General features: G+C 32.8%; 2 protein-coding genes across 2 annotated transcripts in view; one reads left to right on the top strand and one right to left on the bottom strand.

Moving 5' to 3' along the window:
• LOTGIDRAFT_184530 (hypothetical protein) overlaps positions 1 to 4,072 on the bottom strand; it is a gene marked incomplete at its 5' end in the record, with an annotated part of 10,080 nt that extends 6,008 nt beyond the window's left edge. Inside the window, one exon of the mRNA XM_009068305.1 lies at positions 3,983 to 4,072. Within this exon, the coding sequence (XP_009066553.1) occupies positions 3,983 to 4,072 (90 nt within the window). The remainder of the gene's footprint in view (positions 1 to 3,982) is intronic.
• Positions 4,073 to 4,466: 394 nt separating this feature from the next.
• LOTGIDRAFT_108975 (hypothetical protein) lies at positions 4,467 to 11,745 on the top strand (the record flags this gene model as incomplete). Its single annotated transcript, XM_009068304.1, has 12 exons — positions 4,467 to 4,596; positions 6,891 to 6,989; positions 7,270 to 7,369; positions 8,137 to 8,223; positions 8,568 to 8,642; positions 8,674 to 8,705; positions 8,922 to 9,030; positions 9,589 to 9,717; positions 10,377 to 10,520; positions 10,679 to 10,803; positions 11,307 to 11,449; positions 11,632 to 11,745. 12 exons carry the CDS (start codon positions 4,467 to 4,469, stop codon positions 11,743 to 11,745), a joined length of 1,287 nt encoding a protein of 428 aa, XP_009066552.1.
• Positions 11,746 to 19,125: the final 7,380 nt, after the last annotated feature.

The raw sequence follows: 19,125 nt of genomic DNA, 5'->3' as shown, positions 1-19,125 counted from the left end.
CATATCTCTATTAGGGACCGAGATATAGCACTGCAAAGACTCAAAATGGTCCATTTTTAGACCCCTGTAAAATCGGAAAGAGTTGTCTGACCCAAAAGGTCAAAAGGTCATCAGATAGACAAGATAACATACTATCATCGTAGTAAATATGAAGGTCATCAAAGGTCAAGGTCATGAGATATACGCGTTCAAACTTTGAAAAAAAACGTCCGGTCGTACAAAAAAGGCAAAACTGAAAATCAAAATTATGCTGCCTAAGGATTGTAGACGGACTTGAAACGTATCGTTTGACACAAAAGTTATGCAAATCGAATGAAAAATGACCTCTGAATAGCAATTTCTGCAAAACGAGGCAAACCAAAATGGCAGCCAACATGTTACTTCCGGTGCGGATTTTTCTAGTTTAATAAGTTTGTATTAAGGCTGGTAATATAATGCATATGTTATTTTTGACATAACTCAATTCCACCGGAAGTGATACCACCGGAAGTACTAACATCGAAACCGGAAGTGATAAAAAAAAATTGAATGTGTACTTTTATGTCTCTATGCTGGCGGTCTACACCACGTAAGTTTCAAGTCAATCCGTCCGATAACAACCGAAATAGTATTCTTCGATTAATTTCGGCAAAAAAAGTATGCAACGAATTTTCGAAAATCGAAAATTTTCAACTGCTATCCTTTGTCCTTTGTTACAAGAAATACGATGCAGAAAACCCGATCAAAATCGGTTGATAAACACGCCCTCTAGAGTCCATTTTCCGTTTGTTGCAATGTTGCGTAATGTTGCTCAGAAAATTTTCGTTTTACATTTACACTGTGATTAGCCACGAGTTACAAAACACCATGAAGTCCGTTTTCCAGTTCGCTTATGAACGCCCTGCAAAAAAAAAATCAATTCGAAAACAAAGCAGGGCGTTCACTTCCAAACGCCCTGCAATGATATAGACATTTAATAAATGATATAAACCTCTCAGTATATATATATTACTTTCAAAGTTTCAATGTGGTTCTGACATCGTCATCAGGAATATAATGACACAAACAACAAATCAAACATAAGTATATAGGTAACAATATTAACCACAACAACAAAGGCACGTGTGAAGCCATGTCAGGGGATTACTGCAAGTGAAATAAAGGGGTCTTAATAGTTTCACAGACTGGCATTAATTCACAAAATTATCTTCATAATTCTGGAGGTTATCGAGAAGAAAAGCAGGCTAAAGCCCCGAGTATACAGGAATTTGACACCCTGCATGATTATGTTTACCATATGCTGCCGTTCTATGGGCATCTAATACCGAGTTTTAGACCATCCTGTTTTCAACAAGATGCGCAGATGTGAAGCACTCTACAATTTTGATCTCTGATCATGGACATGTGTGATGAGGTTTGTGTATATTTGTTTCGCTGATAGTAAGTATAGAACCTGCTCTAAGAATCGTTTTGCTCTCGTTTAACAGGCTTTCTAACAGGATTAAATTTCCGTTGGACTTTAATATATGACACCAAAATAAAGTCAAGGTCTCTTTTTTTCATCTTGCCATGACGAGATCCCCATCTCTATCTTACAAACAAAGGCAACATATTCAAGTAACCCTTTAAATCCATTCACTTCCCTGAAGTTCAAAATAAGTTTCAACAACAACAACAATCGCCCTTGCCTCTCCAGGGTTGATATCCTAGGTTGAGAAATAATCTCCAGCTCACCAGCGACATAGAGATGGAAGGATAATTCAGACTCAGTAAAGTTAAAGTTTCTGCTTGCAAATTGAAACAGTAACGATGAATGGGACCAGTTTTGAGGACAAAGTACTCAGTCTGAGGATTTGGCCTGAATGCCAGATTTGGTAGGTCTTGCCGATTGGACATTACCAGTTCCTGTCTTAAATCCATCATATTTATCTGAGTTATCGGTTTCTGAGTCACTACTATTTGATTCAAATCCAAGATGGGTCATTCATTTGAACCTTCTTTAAATTGGCTTCAACTTTCTTCAGTTGATCTTCATTTCTTTTTAGTTCTGCCAACATTTCTTCCTCACCCAGATCACAAAGATCTACCAGCAGAATGCCAATGAGTGACCGATCATGAAAGGTCAAAAAGTCTTTTTTCGTTTATCCAACTTGTACATACATGGACATTTATGATTGGTTTAAACTCTTAATCATATGCAATAAGAACATTATGATATGATTAAGAATACATGATAATTCATTAGAAACACTAATTAATCAAATAGTTTGCCTAATTTGACACTCAAAAATAAGGAAACCCATCTTGTATGAATAAGCCATCTCACAGTCTCAAGTGCGCATGCTCAAGATTGGTGAGGTCCAAATTGATAAAATACATAAAACGTAAACAACTCACAACGTTATTCTACTCTTTAAACCTTCCAGTTACGAAAAGAGTTGTAAATTTGTAAATCAATTTGGAACAGGCTCAAAACCTTCAGTGTTCTGGTCATAGCCAGCATACATGTACAAATCATAGATAAATGGACCTTAAAAGTTCGGCTGCTGACCTACACATCCGATTCAACCATCAAAATAAGAGAGAGCAGTTTAATAAATAGGCCTACCCATGAGCCATTGCGACCTTTTTTTGGCCATGTTAGACCTGTTTTATCAGAAATATAATGACAGATAGTGGTGCCAATTTAAGCAAATATATATGCGTAATTCATGATGTTCAAGAATTATATACAGATATAATATCTCGGCTATGACTTGACAGTATGTTTTTAGATAAAAACCTTTAGCTAAACGTTTTTTTTAACATAATTTGAAATTTGGATTTAACTTGGTCCTGTAATAATACGGTACCACTTCATCCTAAACCAGTTGTACCAGACCACTTTTTTTTAATATGCAGTCTGGCCTGCATATTTACATCACAGTATTCTTTCAGATGTTTTTAAAACTACATGTAGAAAGTAGCCCAGAGAGAGCATTTCTGATGATTTAGTACACAACTTCGCCTTCGCAAACTAGTTCTGATCATCTAAAATTTCTAAGAAAGGTTTGAGAACGCTTGTTACCTGCCACAATTCACCCCCAAAAATTATCCTTGTGGTTACGATCCAGCCTGGAAAAATGCATTTTCAGTGATTTGATACCTTAATTTGGCCAACACATGAGCACCAAAGTTACGAAATTGCGAAGGGAGTCTGCAAACATTTTGAATTATAAGCGATCTATTACACTATTTTTGGATATAAAACATTTTTCTAATGAAATCGAAATCTTTCGTGCTATGAATATTTTTTCTGGTAGATTTTGTGCTGAAGCCTAATTCCCATGCATTCCTTAATAACGACGGGGCTGTGTCTACAGATCTACATGTATTTTCAATCTTTTTCAAAATGTAGTTCTTGTTTGAGGATTTTAAGGCTCAGACGATTTTGAGTGTTTGGGAAATCGCAAGAGTACCGATTTCACAGTCAAGAAACCCTTGAAGAAAATAAGTCTTACTTTTTTCTGGTGCTGCCATTATGCGGTGACACCTGTAGGACCTTACCTTTTACCGTCTAATTTCATCATTATTCAGTGAAATTTTTGATTACACCCAGATGTTTTCAATTACATCACAGTGATTTAGAGGGTTAAGTTTAATTTGCCTAGAACCCTTTTCATTTACACTACAACTGAAGAACTGTTATCAGACCACTTGAGTTTATTGTAATATAAATGGGCACATTTTATCGCGGCCATGGTCCGGACCAAGAATGGAGCGCTTTATAGCGCTTTGTGTAAAAGGGTCTATAGAGTAGCTTAGGCTATTATTTCTGCAATTAGCTGACAAAAGGGAGCTGCAATGATCCCCTAAAAATCTCTGTACATGGCAAATAAAGTTACACATTCCAGACAAATGGGTTTGTTTACGTTTTACGTGACATTGACTTCTGACCTTCCCCACAATTCCTGGCTTATTAGAATCGGTATCCTTTCGTAAAATAGTTAAAAGACTTACGTACACTTATTAAATATATCTTGTCCTGAGCAAAATTTGGCACAACAGTTACCAGGTCCTTTTCAGCCAAAAACTCAACTTCAGATGGATCCATAACGGAAGTATGTATCGAATTTAACAGACCAACGATAAATCTTACATTTTTAACAACAAAAGGGAATGCAAACACCTTTACCGATGCTTATCATTGACATTAAATACAGAAAAGTTATTTAGTTGTTGTTATTATTACTCCCGCCATCTTTTGAAAGGTGAAGGTCGACGGACATATCAAATTTGGAACTGGATATTGATAAAATTATCTTAATAAAGTGAATGGGAAAGATCTCCAAATATATGTTCACAGAACGTCAGATTAAAACATTAATCACTGCTTCTTTTTTCTTCTATTTGATACGGTTGTGAATATAAATATTGAATTAAGATGGAACCCTTTTCCAAACTTTACATTTCACTTCCTTCTTAAATAAAGGTGGCGCTCTATAAAGATGGCCGTCTCTGTTGTGTTTTGCATCATTGCTGGTGTTATTTGTAGGCTTGCATTGTTTCAGACAGATTTGCCGATATGGCTAGAGACAAAAAACGAAGTAGTAACACCCATCACAGCCTGGGAAAGAGGTATTATTATAAGAGGACGTTATTTTTTGTAATGACGAGCCTCCAACTCATGGTTTCATGTACGTAGGCCTATCACTATCAGGCATGTAGTTGTAGTGGTTTCCCCCCCTTTACATGTTTCTCCCCCTTTACATGTTTCTCCCTAGTGGTTTGCACCTCTTTTTAAACCTAGTAGGTGGTAGGTAGGTAGACGACAAGTTAACGTTCGCTTCCAGCGAATGCTGATTTTGCAAACTAGGTAGATGTTGGTAGTCGTGGTAGTTATTAATTATTGGATTAAATTGCTTTGTTATTCTTAATCAGAGATAAGTAATCTGTTGTTAAGCATATGATTACATATAACATTTTATCTTACTCTATTCAAATTTGACTTGTTCAACATTGCTGATTTGTGTTGAAATTGCAATATTCTTGTAAGACCAAGGCATGCCATGATTTGAGATGATTTCATAGGAAATGTGATACAGCTCTATAATAGTTATTTATCTTTGTATATTTTCTTTATATCTTTTGATTAATTAATTTCAATAATTTACTTTGGAAATTGTCATTATCAATGATTGTCATTAATCAAACACCTGCTTTTTTGGTAGTTGTTAAGAATAATCCAATACACAAGTTAATATCCAGTTGAAATCATTAAATCAAATTCTCTTTTCTTAACCCTAAGCTTACATAAGCTTATATTTATATAGGTGAGGAAACCACTTGGGGGAAACCACTACAGTGGAAATTGAAAAGGGGGCAACCACTATGGGAGGAACTTGTAAAGGGGGGAAACCACTGTAAGCCGGCATAACCCCTTTACAAGTTCTTCCCTTGTTGCTGACATGGAAAAAGCGTCCAGTCGTTCGATGCGCGTTAAAGATCTCTTGACAGTTGAAAATCGAAAAAGAGCAGGCTAATGCCACTGTCTTAGCAAAATTTCCCTCATTGCAACCTGCATCGTGTCACACGTCTTCATTAGCCTACATGGTGCAGAAAAGTAGGACGTAAAATTCCATTCATTTTATTTCCATTTCTTTTGACGAGTGCTATGAAAATATTAATACTCTATGAGTGGTGTAACCTATTTTCCTGCATATAAGGATTCATCACTGAATTTCAACAAATTTAAAAATGACGTTTCTTCAGATATTCTATAAAATAATTGAAATTGGTTTGTTTTGATTTTCTTTATGAATCTCTCACTTTGACCCATATTTCACGAGTAACCAACTTGAAAATGGCTGCAAAATGCATCGCCTATTTTGGGGTTAGTACAATATTTGATTTATAAATGTCGAGAAAAACACGTTGTTTGGGTACCCAGTGGTATAATTATCATTTCTTAGTATTTATCTTTAATATCCAGTCATTATAACTAGTGACAATTCCTTCAAATAACAATGATTTAAAAAAAAAGAAAAATAGTGACTGACAAAATAAGATAAGTAAAACTAAGTGTAATTTATTGCTAAAATTCATTGAAACAACATAAGGATATGCCCTACATTTTGTTCCATAGAATTTTTCTGCTGGTGTGGAATCTGTTAGTTGGTTACGTGACTTTTTTATAATATATTCTAGCAAAAGACACTTGGAATTTTGATTATAAGAAATTGTGGCCTGTAAAAAATTGTGACTTTTGGTAATAAAATCTGCCATTTTGTATGAAATGATAATAAATATGACTTTGCTTTGAAACGATAGGAAAAATTCTGCAGGTTTTACGTTGTAGAGATAACCCATGATTATCATAACATGCAAATGCAGAGGTCACTGGAGGTTGCACATGTAAATTATTTATCATTTCTGGAGATGCACCAAATTAGGTTACTTGACTGGATCTGAGCAAGAACAATTAATACACAGCAAGAAAAATTCAGCAACTATTCATCAAATGGAAAAAAAGATATATGTATCAGACTTTGAAATATCCATACAAGGAATGTTACTGTTTTTAAAAGAATATAGAATGATTAAGTTTAGAAAAAGACATAAGAACTGCCTGGAATTCATAAATAAATACATGGGACCATGTGATCACATGACTTTGTGTAGCAGACTTGCAAATTACTTCACAAATACAACTTTTATAGATATCTTTATTTGATCATTTTTCATTTTTTTAATAGAGGTACAGATTGGTTATGGTTTTTCCCTGCTGTTAAATTTAAGGGACATGGTCAATAATGCCACTGGGAGACCTTTTAGTAATGACAAAAGATTTATAATGGCTTGGTCTGTTTTTGGATATCCTATGCTCTTGCAGTTAGCTAAGGGCAATTTCATTTGGATTATCTTTTTTTCAGTTGAAGAAGGCTTGGCTTTAAAGAAAAGTATGGTATCACCTTACACTGGAGATGTTTTTCATGAGGTACAGCCAATCAATTCTTTAATTCATTTAATTCGTACTGATTCTTACTGATCTTCGGTCTGTTGCAAGCTTCTAGACCACCTTTTTTAAAGTGACCATTTATATGGACCAATGATACTATAGTCTCAGAAAGAATTTTTTTTTTAGCTTAGCTAATCATTAATGGGGTTCACAGCCCACCATTGACATTTGAGCATGTGTGTCCAGAATTATCAATGTTTGAATGTTAAAATGACCACTTGTCATTTTAAGATACTCTGTGATATATAGAAAACCCATATATAGAAAAAGTGAGTAAAATTCCTAGTTTGAAGTATTCTTAAAGGAATTAAGTGATTTTCGTACATTTCTAGTACTTCTGAAGACTATTTTCACATATTCAAGACTAAAATCAACCCCCAAAATGCTGCACTTGTCCCTTTAAGTAACGGAATGATGGTCCTCTTCAAAAAGCTTTAGTTTACATTTGGTTTTTCGTTTTTGATGCATTTAATAGGAAAAATTCAAAAAACTTTTTACTTTGCTTAGACAATAAATCAAGAAAAAAAACAGAATATTCTTGAATCACAAAATGACGTGGAAAAAATTGAATAAAATGGAAAATCATCATTTCTTAGTTAAGAATGTTATGAAGAAAAATCTTCTTTTGTTTTCAGACACCTGTATTATTGAAGATTATGGAATTTGTAAACCATTTTCCAAACGGAAATAAATTTTTCTTTGTGGTATGTACATATATGGATTTTGATGCTGTATTTTTATATGTTCTGTGAATATGTGAATAGAGTTATAAGCTTTAACCCTTGATTTTTACCATATGTGCAAAATTGGATGTAAGAAGCTTGTTTTATTTGTTGCTTTTGACTCAGCCAAAATGTGTAAAAACTGGCTTGTGGATGCAATACAGATTTGATGTCTTTTGTGGACTTTGATATGTATGTGTAATCTCAGACAGTTTAATTATATAGATATTTCGAAACCTTTTTCAGGCAGTAGATGTATGGATTAGTATATTATTGTGGGCTATTTCTAGCAGATATGGTAAATATAAGGTAATACCTTTCTTTTCAGTTTTGAATAGGTATGTATGTTGTACTTAAAAATAAGCAAAACTAGAGATACAAATACTGGCTTGAAGATAATTTTTGTTTGAAATGATTTTAGTTAACAGAACAATGTAGAGATGTAAAGAAGTATTCAGTAAATGTTGAAGATGTTTTATTAAAATCTAAAGATTTAAGGTCACTACCTCTTATAGTAGTAGCTGTGTAAGTATTATAGAATTATGTCTAAATAATAAGGACAACAAATCAGTTAACAATGTAAAAGTATCAGACTACAAAAAGAAAAGTCTGAATGGTCAAAGAAAGGGGCTTACAAAATGACCAATGATAAGTTACAGTCATTTCCAAATCATTTCAAATAGAAGTCGTATTGACAATGATGTAGAATATAATACTTTGTCACACTTAAAAGGGTGCCTTCTTACTTTTTTTTATTATGTCATTGTTGATATTACATTTATTGAAGCAATGGCAAAGAAACAAGATGATACAGACTGTAGATTAATGAAATCAAACAATCTTCATTAATGTTGAATTTATCTTTGCAGACACGTATTTAACCCATATAGTATATCTATATGTCTAGCTAAGTCTACAGCTGTATTGTCCAATCTATCCATATTGTTAGTATTTTATTACATGTTAAAAGGCAAGTATTTTTATAATAAGAAATATTTATAAGTTGGGTTTTGTGCCGAAGTTGGGTTATATATATATATATTGAAATATTTTTATCCTAGTTATAAAGAAAAGTTGGGTGAGCACTATGACCATCTATCAAAAATCAGACTGTTTGGGAAAATTTATAATCAATGGAGTTGAAACAAAGATTACATTCTCTTCAGACTTTATTATTCAGTTCACAGGCTAAATTACCTAACTATTACTGTACTCTGTTTCAGATAATTTATTATTAACTACATTATTCATTGCTGTCTCTACTTACCAATCATTTTATCCTTTTATATTCTGTTTACCTGTAGCCTCATATTTCTATCATGTAAGTTTTCAGTATTTATTATAAATGTTGCATTGCCTAAAAAATGTGGGCAAAGTCTAGCAAAGATATTTTTACACATCCAGATCTAAGTCAAAACATAAAACAAGAATACTTCATGTTGAGATAAAATGATTAGTAATTGAAACTAATGAAATGTTAGCGACTTCCTTTTTTTTGTTCATCAACCTCAAACTACCTTAAAATGGACTATATTTGAATCAGACTTAGATGTATAGAAATATCTTTATATGAACATACTGGAAATGATTGATGCTATTGTAGTTACAATGCACACTATGATATATTTTACAGCTTAACTGATGTATTTTTGAGGAAACTTGACTCACAGTAAATATGTAACCAGGATTATAACTGAATGATGGATTAACTTACAGAGTTATACATTTTAACAAATTATGCACCTTGATTGATGTATTCATACTATTGTAGCCTTTAACATTAAAAAATGAATATTTTTATTATCAATCAATATAACTGTGAGTTGTATATGAATTAAATATCTGACTTTTCTTTCAGAAATCCTCCAATAATATTACTAGTTATTGTAGTTCCGCTGCTATTATAAAGCATTATATTCCATCATTTGGACTTTTTTTATTTTGGTTCATGCTGTTACTTGGTATATCATATTCAATAGAAGGATCATGGACTTTTCTATATTCGACCTATGGTTTTATGTAAGAATTCATTTTGTTTTTGTTGGTCCTCTGAATATTTGCTTATTGTTCTAGTAAATTCAGATGAACGCTGACTCCAGAAAATTGTCTTTTTTCTTTTGTAACAAATTTTAGTACAGCAATTAGGCTCTAATTCATCTTATGCTATCTTGTAGCATTGTTATAATTGATGAGTCTATACTGAATGAAAGATTATACATCTTTAAGTAATTAAGGTCCAGCTGGAAAGATGTCTGCTTATCTATTTTATAAGAGTCTGATTGTTGGATCTTTTATCCCTCTTTTGTTACCCATCCCCGTACATGTAAAGTAATACCATGTGTGGGCTAGTTACTTTAGTATTAGGGGACAACAGGAGAGGAAATAAGAATAAGATAACACAGATTTCCTTAATTAACAATAATGGAATAAGTAAACCTACAGAACATAATTTGATATTCTTTTTTTCATTCATTCGTCGGCTTTGGAAGCAAACAGAGTAAACTGTAAGTAAGGTCTTGGGTAGATTCTTGATTCAGTATAGACTCTATAGTGTTTGATGAAAATTAAGAAAAATTTTATTTATTTTAAATTGCGTCTTGGAAGGGATAGACCTAATCCAGTCTGTAAAAACTTGCCTACACGATTCAGATACAACACATTATAAAATTTTATTTCAGATTAAATGTTCCTGATCTCAGTCCAAATGTTGGCGTTTTCTGGTATTTCTTTACAGAAATGTTTGAGCATTTCCGTGTTTTCTTCATTTGTATTTTCCAAATTAATTCTGTCATTTATAGTATACCATTAGCAGTAAAACTAAAGTAAGTTGAATGTAAAAATTTCTTATTTCTCTTGTTGGTATATTTTCATTAAGTAAATTTAACAGCAGACTTACTTACTGTTTTAGGTCAGATTTTTTAAAAGCATTCAAATATACTAATATTATGTAGAATGATATAATTGTATAAGTTTATTTCAGGAGAAGTCCAGTATTTTTTCTCTACATGATGATATTTATCACATCAATATTTAAATCTTATCCAAGTTATGGTGATATAGGACTTTGTTTATCATTACTACCATTGTGGAAACATACATTTTCTTGTAAGTTTTCTTCAAAATCAATGTTTTCAATACCAAAATGTGTTGTAATTTTACTAAGTCATGTATTCTCTTTGAGATAAACAAGTGGTACACCACGCAGGGTTGGAAAGATTTGTCCAGAGTGGTTAAAACCATCCTGTCAAAACTAACTAAAGCAATACTTTTTGAAAATTTAACACAATTTTTATGATTTTAAATTAATCATACACAATAATTCCAAGTTATAATTGTTATATTATACGATGAAATTACATATATGTATTATGTATAGATAGTATAATGAAAATGATATTAATTCCCAGACTCGAATAAAAATATTATACATAGTTAAATTACATACAGATACTAAGATAGTTTGCCAACTTTGATTTTGAATAAAAATATTTGGCAGTAAAGTAACAATTACCAGTATGAAATATTCAACCAAGTACATGCCGACTGTCAAATTATGTTTTTATATATTTCTATATAAAAATTGATATCATTTATTTTTGTCTTTACAGATATGCGCAATTTATTTGTTGTAACCTGTATGTATATTGTTTGTACAGTATTTGCTCCGATCCTGTATCATTTATGGATTTATGCTGGAAGTGCCAATGCAAATTTTTATTTTGCTATAACACTCGCATTCTCAGCTGCACAGGTATATATTTTCGGTCGTTACTTACATTGTCTATGACCAAGCTGTGTTAGATTTTAAGACATGGTATTGCATGAAATGCCCATTTAGGACGTGTTACAAATTCTTGAAAATTCATCTATTTGACAAAATGTTAAGATGTGTATAATTTATTTTTATTTTGTACTTTTATTTATCTATTTCAGATATTTTTAGTAACAGATTTATTATTTGCGTTTTTGCGAAGGGAGTATGATCTATATCATGGAACAAACCATAAATTAGAAAATGGAAAAACTACTCAAGTTGTTTTGGAATAATAAGATTTTGTATCAAATACTACACGAACAATCAAAAATCATGCTTCTTACTTATATATTCTATTCATAATCTTGAATGTCATGTTATGGTGTATTTTTTTATCAAACATCATCTTTATACTTAAGCCTCAGCTATATGATAAATTGAAATGGTATATATATTTATATAAAGACTATATTGTGTTCCGACGTAAAAAGACAGGAATTTTCTTACAATCTTTTTATACCACCTTTTGTATGCTATTATGGTTTCTGTATCACTTTAAGGTGACAATGCGCTGGTTCCAATTTTATTAAATATGAAATACACCTTATACCTTGACATCATAAGGCAATTTTCTTGTATCACAGAGGTTTGTAAATGATATAAAGTGTCCACCTGGCGAAGGATTTTTCCTGTTTGGGCAGGAAAATAGTAAATAAACCCATTATTGTAAATGTATCGATTTAAGTGTGGCTGTGTATGAGAATCGATTATCTCCCTTGGATCATATTTCTTTTAAAACAGTTTCGACTGCAATAAAGCTTAAAATATCTAAGCAACAAATTACTTTTCCTTAAGGGTTTCTTGAAGATGTATTTGAGTTAAAAAGATAAGCGAAAAGTCATGGGAGAATTATTGCAGGCACGATTACGTTATTGTTAAGATTACCTACTGAACAAGTATCCTTTTGAGTATACTTTTTATACGCCCACATGAAATGGAGGAGTACATTGCCGTCACCGATTTTCGTCCGTCTGTCCGCCCACAATTACTCGTAAACACTCTAGAAGGGTCAATTATTCTCGACTGATTTCGACGAAATTTGGTATTATTGTTTGTAATCACCGAAGGATGAACTCTAAAAAAAAAAAGAAAAATCTAAAAATATTTATTATGAGTTATTGACCTTGTCCTGAACTGCTCGTAAAAACTCTAGAAGGCGTAATTCTTGACGGATTTCGATGAAACTTGGCGTTAGATTGTGATGAGAACATAGTCTCATGAAAGCACTGGCCAAGGTCACAAAGTAAAGATTTATGATAAAACAAGGTGCTTGGTGTGAGTATTTGTTATCACCCAAGGATGATCCCTATCGTAAAGATAGCTTGTCAGGTAAGGTTAGGTAACATTCGCCCACTACCAGCTGTCAGAAATGGCTAAATAATGAATTTTCAAATTAAAGTCATCACTAAGTCAAGGCAAAAACCTGAAACAGTTCATAAAATTATCATCAAATTCAAACATGAACAATGTCTTATAGCTGTACACACAAGAGCAATAACTCTGAAACGGTTCATCGAATTATTACCAATTCTAACTTGAACGAGACCACATTAATATATACATGCATATCTAGTTTCATCAAGATTGGATAAAAACTGTAGTCTGTGTCGTGCCTATAAAATCGAAATTTGGCGGTTTTACTAAGTCAAGAGCAATAACTCCGAAACCATTCATTCGATTATTATCAATTTCAAACTTGACTGAGACCTCACCAATACATGCGTGCATACCAAGTTTCATAAAAATAAAATCTGTAGCCTCTATAGCGACTACAAGAAAAATTTGACGCGTTTTTACCAAGTCAAGGGCAATGACTCTGAAACCCATAATCTAATTATATTTCGAACTGGACCGAGATCTCATCAATATATACATGCGTACCAAGTTTCATCAAGATCAGATAAAAACTGTAGTCTCTATTGTGCCTATAAGCCAAATTTGACGAGTTTTTACTACGTCAAGGGCAATAACTCTGAAACCGTCCACCCGATTATTACTACTTTCAAACTTGACTGAGATTTCGTCAATATTTACGTGCATACCAAGTTCCATCAAGATCAGATAAAAACTGTAGTCTCTATTGTGCCCACAAGCCAAATTTGACGCGTTTTACTACGTCAAGGGCAATAACTCTGAAACCGTTCATCCGAGTATTACGAATTTCGAACTTGACCGAGATCTCATCAATGCATGCATGCATACCAAGTTTCATGAAGATAGGATACAAACTATAGCCTCTATCGGGCCTACAAGGCAATTTTTCGTGTTTTTCTAAGTCAAGGGCAATAACTCCGAAACTATTCATTCGATTGTAACGAATTTCGAACTTGACCGAGATCTCATCAATACATACATCCATACTAAGTTTCGTGAAGATAGGATAAAACTGTAGCCTCTATCGCGCCTACAAGGCAAATTTGACACGTTTTTACTAAGTCATGGGCAATAACTCAAATACCGTTCATCAGATTATTACTAATTTCGAACTTGACCGAGATCTCATTAATACATACATGCATACCAAGTTTCATGAAGATAGGATAAAAACTGTAGCCTCTATCGCGCTTACAAGGCAAATTTGACGTGTTTTTATCAGGGGCAATAACCATTCACCCGATTGTTACGAATTTCGAACTTGACCTTTGAAGAAATGTGAATGGACGGACGGACCAACGGACAGGGGCGACGGCAATATATTATCATGTGGGCGTATAAAAATCGAAAAATAATTAGTATGAGTTATTACCTTGTTCTTGAAAACGCATTCCATTTATAGCTCGTAAACACTCCAGAAGGTACAATTCTTGACGGATTTAGATGAAACTTGGTGTGAATGTTTTGGCGAAACTTGGTAATATTATACAGTATCGCCCCAAAAAGTTCAAAAGAAGTGTATGACTAAACGTTGAATATTTCATATTGGTAATTGCCAAATATTTTTATTTAAAATCTGATGATTCCTGTGATTTGACAGGCTTTGGGTTTGCTTTTGGTGGTGGTCTTTTTTAATTCGGTGAACTGTTGAGCATGTGAAAAAGCATAATACTGTTCATATTGTGGAGTGTTGGCAAATGAATTTAAATGGTTGAAGGCCAATTTCTCGGGAATGTTTCTCATAATCCTTTAACTTCATATCTTCATATCTGTAGATTTTGTTGAACCATGTTCCCGAAGAAGAATAAACATGACTTCTAAAAGTGATGAGTGGTTAAAAGAGGTGGATCTAGGTGTCAGCTATATAGAACTGAAAATTGGAAATCTTGATATGAAGCGTTTTTCAATAGTTAAATGCATATTTATGGATAAATACTGAGTTTTTTGGATTTATTGAATTATATTAGGATCCTGTTATGTTATTTTTGACACCAGGTATACCTACTGGTTCTTATTCGCCAAGTTTAAAATTCTTAAATTTTATGTTAATTCTAAGACGTAGTATCACTTTAAACAAATTGCTCTCCTGCATAAAGGCTACTGACAACCTTTTGTAAGTCATTGTCAATAAGGAAAGATCACCCCATCAGAATCACCATCCCGTACATAGAACCACCCAGCCACAAAACCAAAAGAATCCTCTCAAAAAGATTAGGCGCAGATGTTATTTTAAGCACTAGTACCTTATTAAAGTCTATCTTGAAAGCAGACGGTCGACTAGCCAAACTCACACTGGACCCCAAAAGTGTTGTGTATAAAGTCATCTGTAACTGTGACGAATTTTATATATAGGAAAGACCTCTCGACCTATCTCTGTCAGAATTAAAGAGCATAAAACAGCAGTCAAGAAAGAAGATACTAACAACTCAGCAAATGCCGAACACATAATCATGAAACCAGATCATAGAATCCAGTGGGAAAAGACAAATACTAGCCTGTAACCTTACAGAATGGAAACCACGTGTACTAAGAGAGGCATTAGAAATTCAGAAACACGGGCCGCAATTAAACAGGGACAGTGGGCATTTCTTACCCAACTTATGGACATAATTATTCAAAATATAACTCTTATCTTTGCTCTTTAAATGGTTTTATTAAAACCCCCTATCTTTCTATCTCATTATTTATCTGTGCATAATCCTTTGATCACCTGTAAACCTTTAATCATTGTTAATCTATTGTTAATCATCTATCGTATATTGTCATCGCCCCTGTCCGTCGGTCCGTCCGTCAACATTTCTTGTGAGCACTTAATAGAGACTACAGTTTTCATCTGATTTTGATAAAACTTGGTGTAATGCTTTAAATTGATAAGATCTCGGTCATGTTCGATATTTTCGATGAACGGTTTTTGAGATATTGCCCTTGACTTTGTTAAAACGCTTCGAAATTTGTCAAAAATAGTTCGTGAGCAGGATTGAAGCTACAGTTTTCAACCGATTCTGATGAAACTTGGTGTAATCTAGGACGAGTTCTAACTTGATACATTTTCGATGAACGGTTTTTGAGTTATTGCCCTTGACTTTGTTAAAACGCTTCGAAATTTGTTGAAAATAGTTCGTAAGCAGGATTGAAGCTACAGTTTTCAACCGATTCTGATGAAACTTGGTGTGATCATTGGAATTGATAAGATCTCGGACAAGTTCTAACTTAATACATTTTTGATGAACGGTTTTTGAATTATTGCCCTTGACTTTGTAAAAACGCGTCAAAATTTGTTCGTGAGCACAATAGAAGCTACAGTTTTCAACCGATTCTGATGAAACTTGGTGTGATCATTGAAATTGATAAGATCTCGGACAAGTTCTAACAAGACATATTTTTGATGAACATTTTTTGAGTTATTGCTCTTTACTTTGTAAACACGCGTCAAAATTTGTTTTTTGCCCTTGATTAGAGCTGTGTGATTTAATTGTTTGTTGTATTTGGGTTATTGATATTGATTTTAAAAAACTTTGTGGAATTATTCAACATAAATAATTGGCATATATATATATGTAATTGAATTCAAACTAATAAAATTTCTTCAATATGAGAAAATTCGTACTTTAGTCACTAAAGACTGTTTTATTATTTCTGACAGCTGCCAGTGGGCGTATGTTACCTTGCATCGCAAGCTATCTTTGTTATTGTTTTTACCCTTTATGGTTTCACTATATTACTTATATATTCTGAGTTGTAGTTGGTTAATCATTATTTACTTGACAACGTTACCGGTATGTGTTTCGAAACGTAGTATGTAATAAATTGCTGGTTGCATAGTTGATTATAATTGTATCCTTTGCTACTTTTATAAACACCATAAAATTGCGCCCCCGTTATTTAATGCGATCTCTGCCCTTAAAAGTTACAAGTGAGACCCAAGTGGATATAAAAGGGCATGATGAGCGAGAATATAGGGAGTGCTGGATGTTCGAGATGAAATGACTGAAATGAAGTCACGTGACATGTGCTCGAATTTGTGGACGCCATTTTTGAAGCCGCTGTGAAAAAAAGATAGACTGATTACTTCATCATTTCATCTTTTTAAGGGGGTATATATTTAACTATAATTGAACACTTTTCAACTTAAAGTTGATGTGTCAAGCAATATATGTATTTAAATGTGAATTCCTAAAACATTGCGCAACTTCCACTGTTAAATATTTGGTCAGCTTTTTTGGAGCTACACCAAAATTGTTTCGTACTTTTAAACCAAAACAAACTTTCGATTTTCAAACTTGTGAATCAGACAGGACTAAGGCCGGTAATTCAATTGCCTTCTGGCTCCATGTTAAATCATGAAATTCAACCTTCTATAAATTTTTCCAGAAATCTCGTTGAAAACTTTCCTATATGGCATGTTCCAAAACTTAGATGAAGATCTAGCTTCTGGACAAAAATTCAATATAATATAACCATGAAAACCCTGAGCTAGCCAAACTGAAATTAGACCACTACATTTTATCAACATCCCCTTGACTGTCACTGCACACAAAACAACTATGTTTGGATTATCTTTCCGCATGAAAATTTCTGATCATCTCCAAAAATCTGAAAGAAAATGCAATTTCAGCCATCAAATTCCAAATCTAGTCAAAAAATTAGTCAAAAATAAGCATGCAAAAATCCAAATGGGAGCGAGAAAGAGGATTTCTAAAAATAAAACAGACTTAAGTCAAAAATAGGCATGCAAAAACCCAAATGGAGGGAGGAAGAGAATTTCTAAAATTAAAACGGACTTTATTCGTATACAATCATTTACATAAAATGTTTTAGTGGTGTTAAATGGTGATGAGAACATAGTCTCTTGAAAGCACTGGCCTTGGTCACAAAGTAAAGATTTATGATAAAGCAAGGTGCAAGTTAAAGGTTAAGATAATTAGATATGTTAACTAAGGATGTCTCTGTAATACTATCTGTGGTAGTATCATTTCTTTAGCTGAAATAGCTGACAATATACGGTCCAAATAAATGATAAATTAGATCATTGATATACCTCATAGGTAGAGGTGTCAAAATCTTTTTTGCATGTATTATTTTGCATGTATTCGTGATATTAAATACATACTTATTACTAAACATCTTAACCTAAGAGTAAGACTAAATTAAAACTTAAACAGCTTTATCCTTTTGTAGGTACATTGGTATATTGTTAAAACTACAAAATGCCACTTGATACATTTATATGTGGTTCCTGTCAGGGAGCTTTTAGTGTTATAGAGACTTTTATGAACCATAAAAAAGACGGATGTTTTATTATTGAGCAAGAACCACTTAATGTATCTAAAGATATAAATTTGGACAATGCAGTGCCCCTAGTTTCTGTTGGTAAGTACTGAATTTTATGATTTGAAAAACCAATGATGTGTATTGACATGTAATTTGCATACTTTTAAGATGTTTTGTTCAAAAAACAGAAAATCAGTGTCATTTTCTTACTATATAATTGATGATTGCTATTATGCCATTTGTAATTTGAAATATTTTTTTTTGTAGGAGAAGTTGGAACTAGTACTGATTTGACATATTACAATGATGGTATACCTGAAGGAACTAGTACTATCCTGACATCAGATTCTTCTCACCATGATCAACAAACTATTGTTATTATTAAAGGAGAAGATATAGAGAATCTAACAAGTGATAAAGCAACATGTACTGTGGATATGGAACCTAAAGGTTTGTTATCTACAAAACAGTCATTTTGTGGAAAAATAAAACTTTCGTTTGAACTAATGTTTGAATTGTTTTATCTATATCAAATGTTATTTTATCCTGCGAATAAATCAATAACTGTAAATATAATATGTTATAATTGTATCAACTTTTATAGTGATGATAACCTTTATTTATATATATTTTTAGCACCAAGAAAGAGAGGAAGGCCCAAATCTAGTGGAAAAAAGAAAGTTGAAACTATAGATAAAAAGGAAGGAGGAAGGCCACCCTTACCAGAACCAGGTAATATGTTTTAACAGTAACTAAATACATAGACCGACATCTGTCCATATGAACATATGGAGCTCTTAAAAAGTTAAAACAATAATCCATTAATTATGCATGGTAATATATGAAAAAATATTCATTTTCATTTAAATATATGTCATGATTTAATTATCATATACATAATCTCTTCCAAAGTTTTAAAGCTACACTACTTTAAAATATTAATTTTTGAAAAACTAATCAATATTGAC

This window comes from Lottia gigantea (genome assembly GCF_000327385.1).
Source record: "Lottia gigantea unplaced genomic scaffold LOTGIsca_9, whole genome shotgun sequence".
In the NCBI taxonomy this organism is placed as follows: domain Eukaryota; kingdom Metazoa; phylum Mollusca; class Gastropoda; family Lottiidae; genus Lottia; species Lottia gigantea.
Note: the sequence above shows the minus strand (reverse complement) of the source record. Positions and strands in the feature narration are given on the sequence as shown.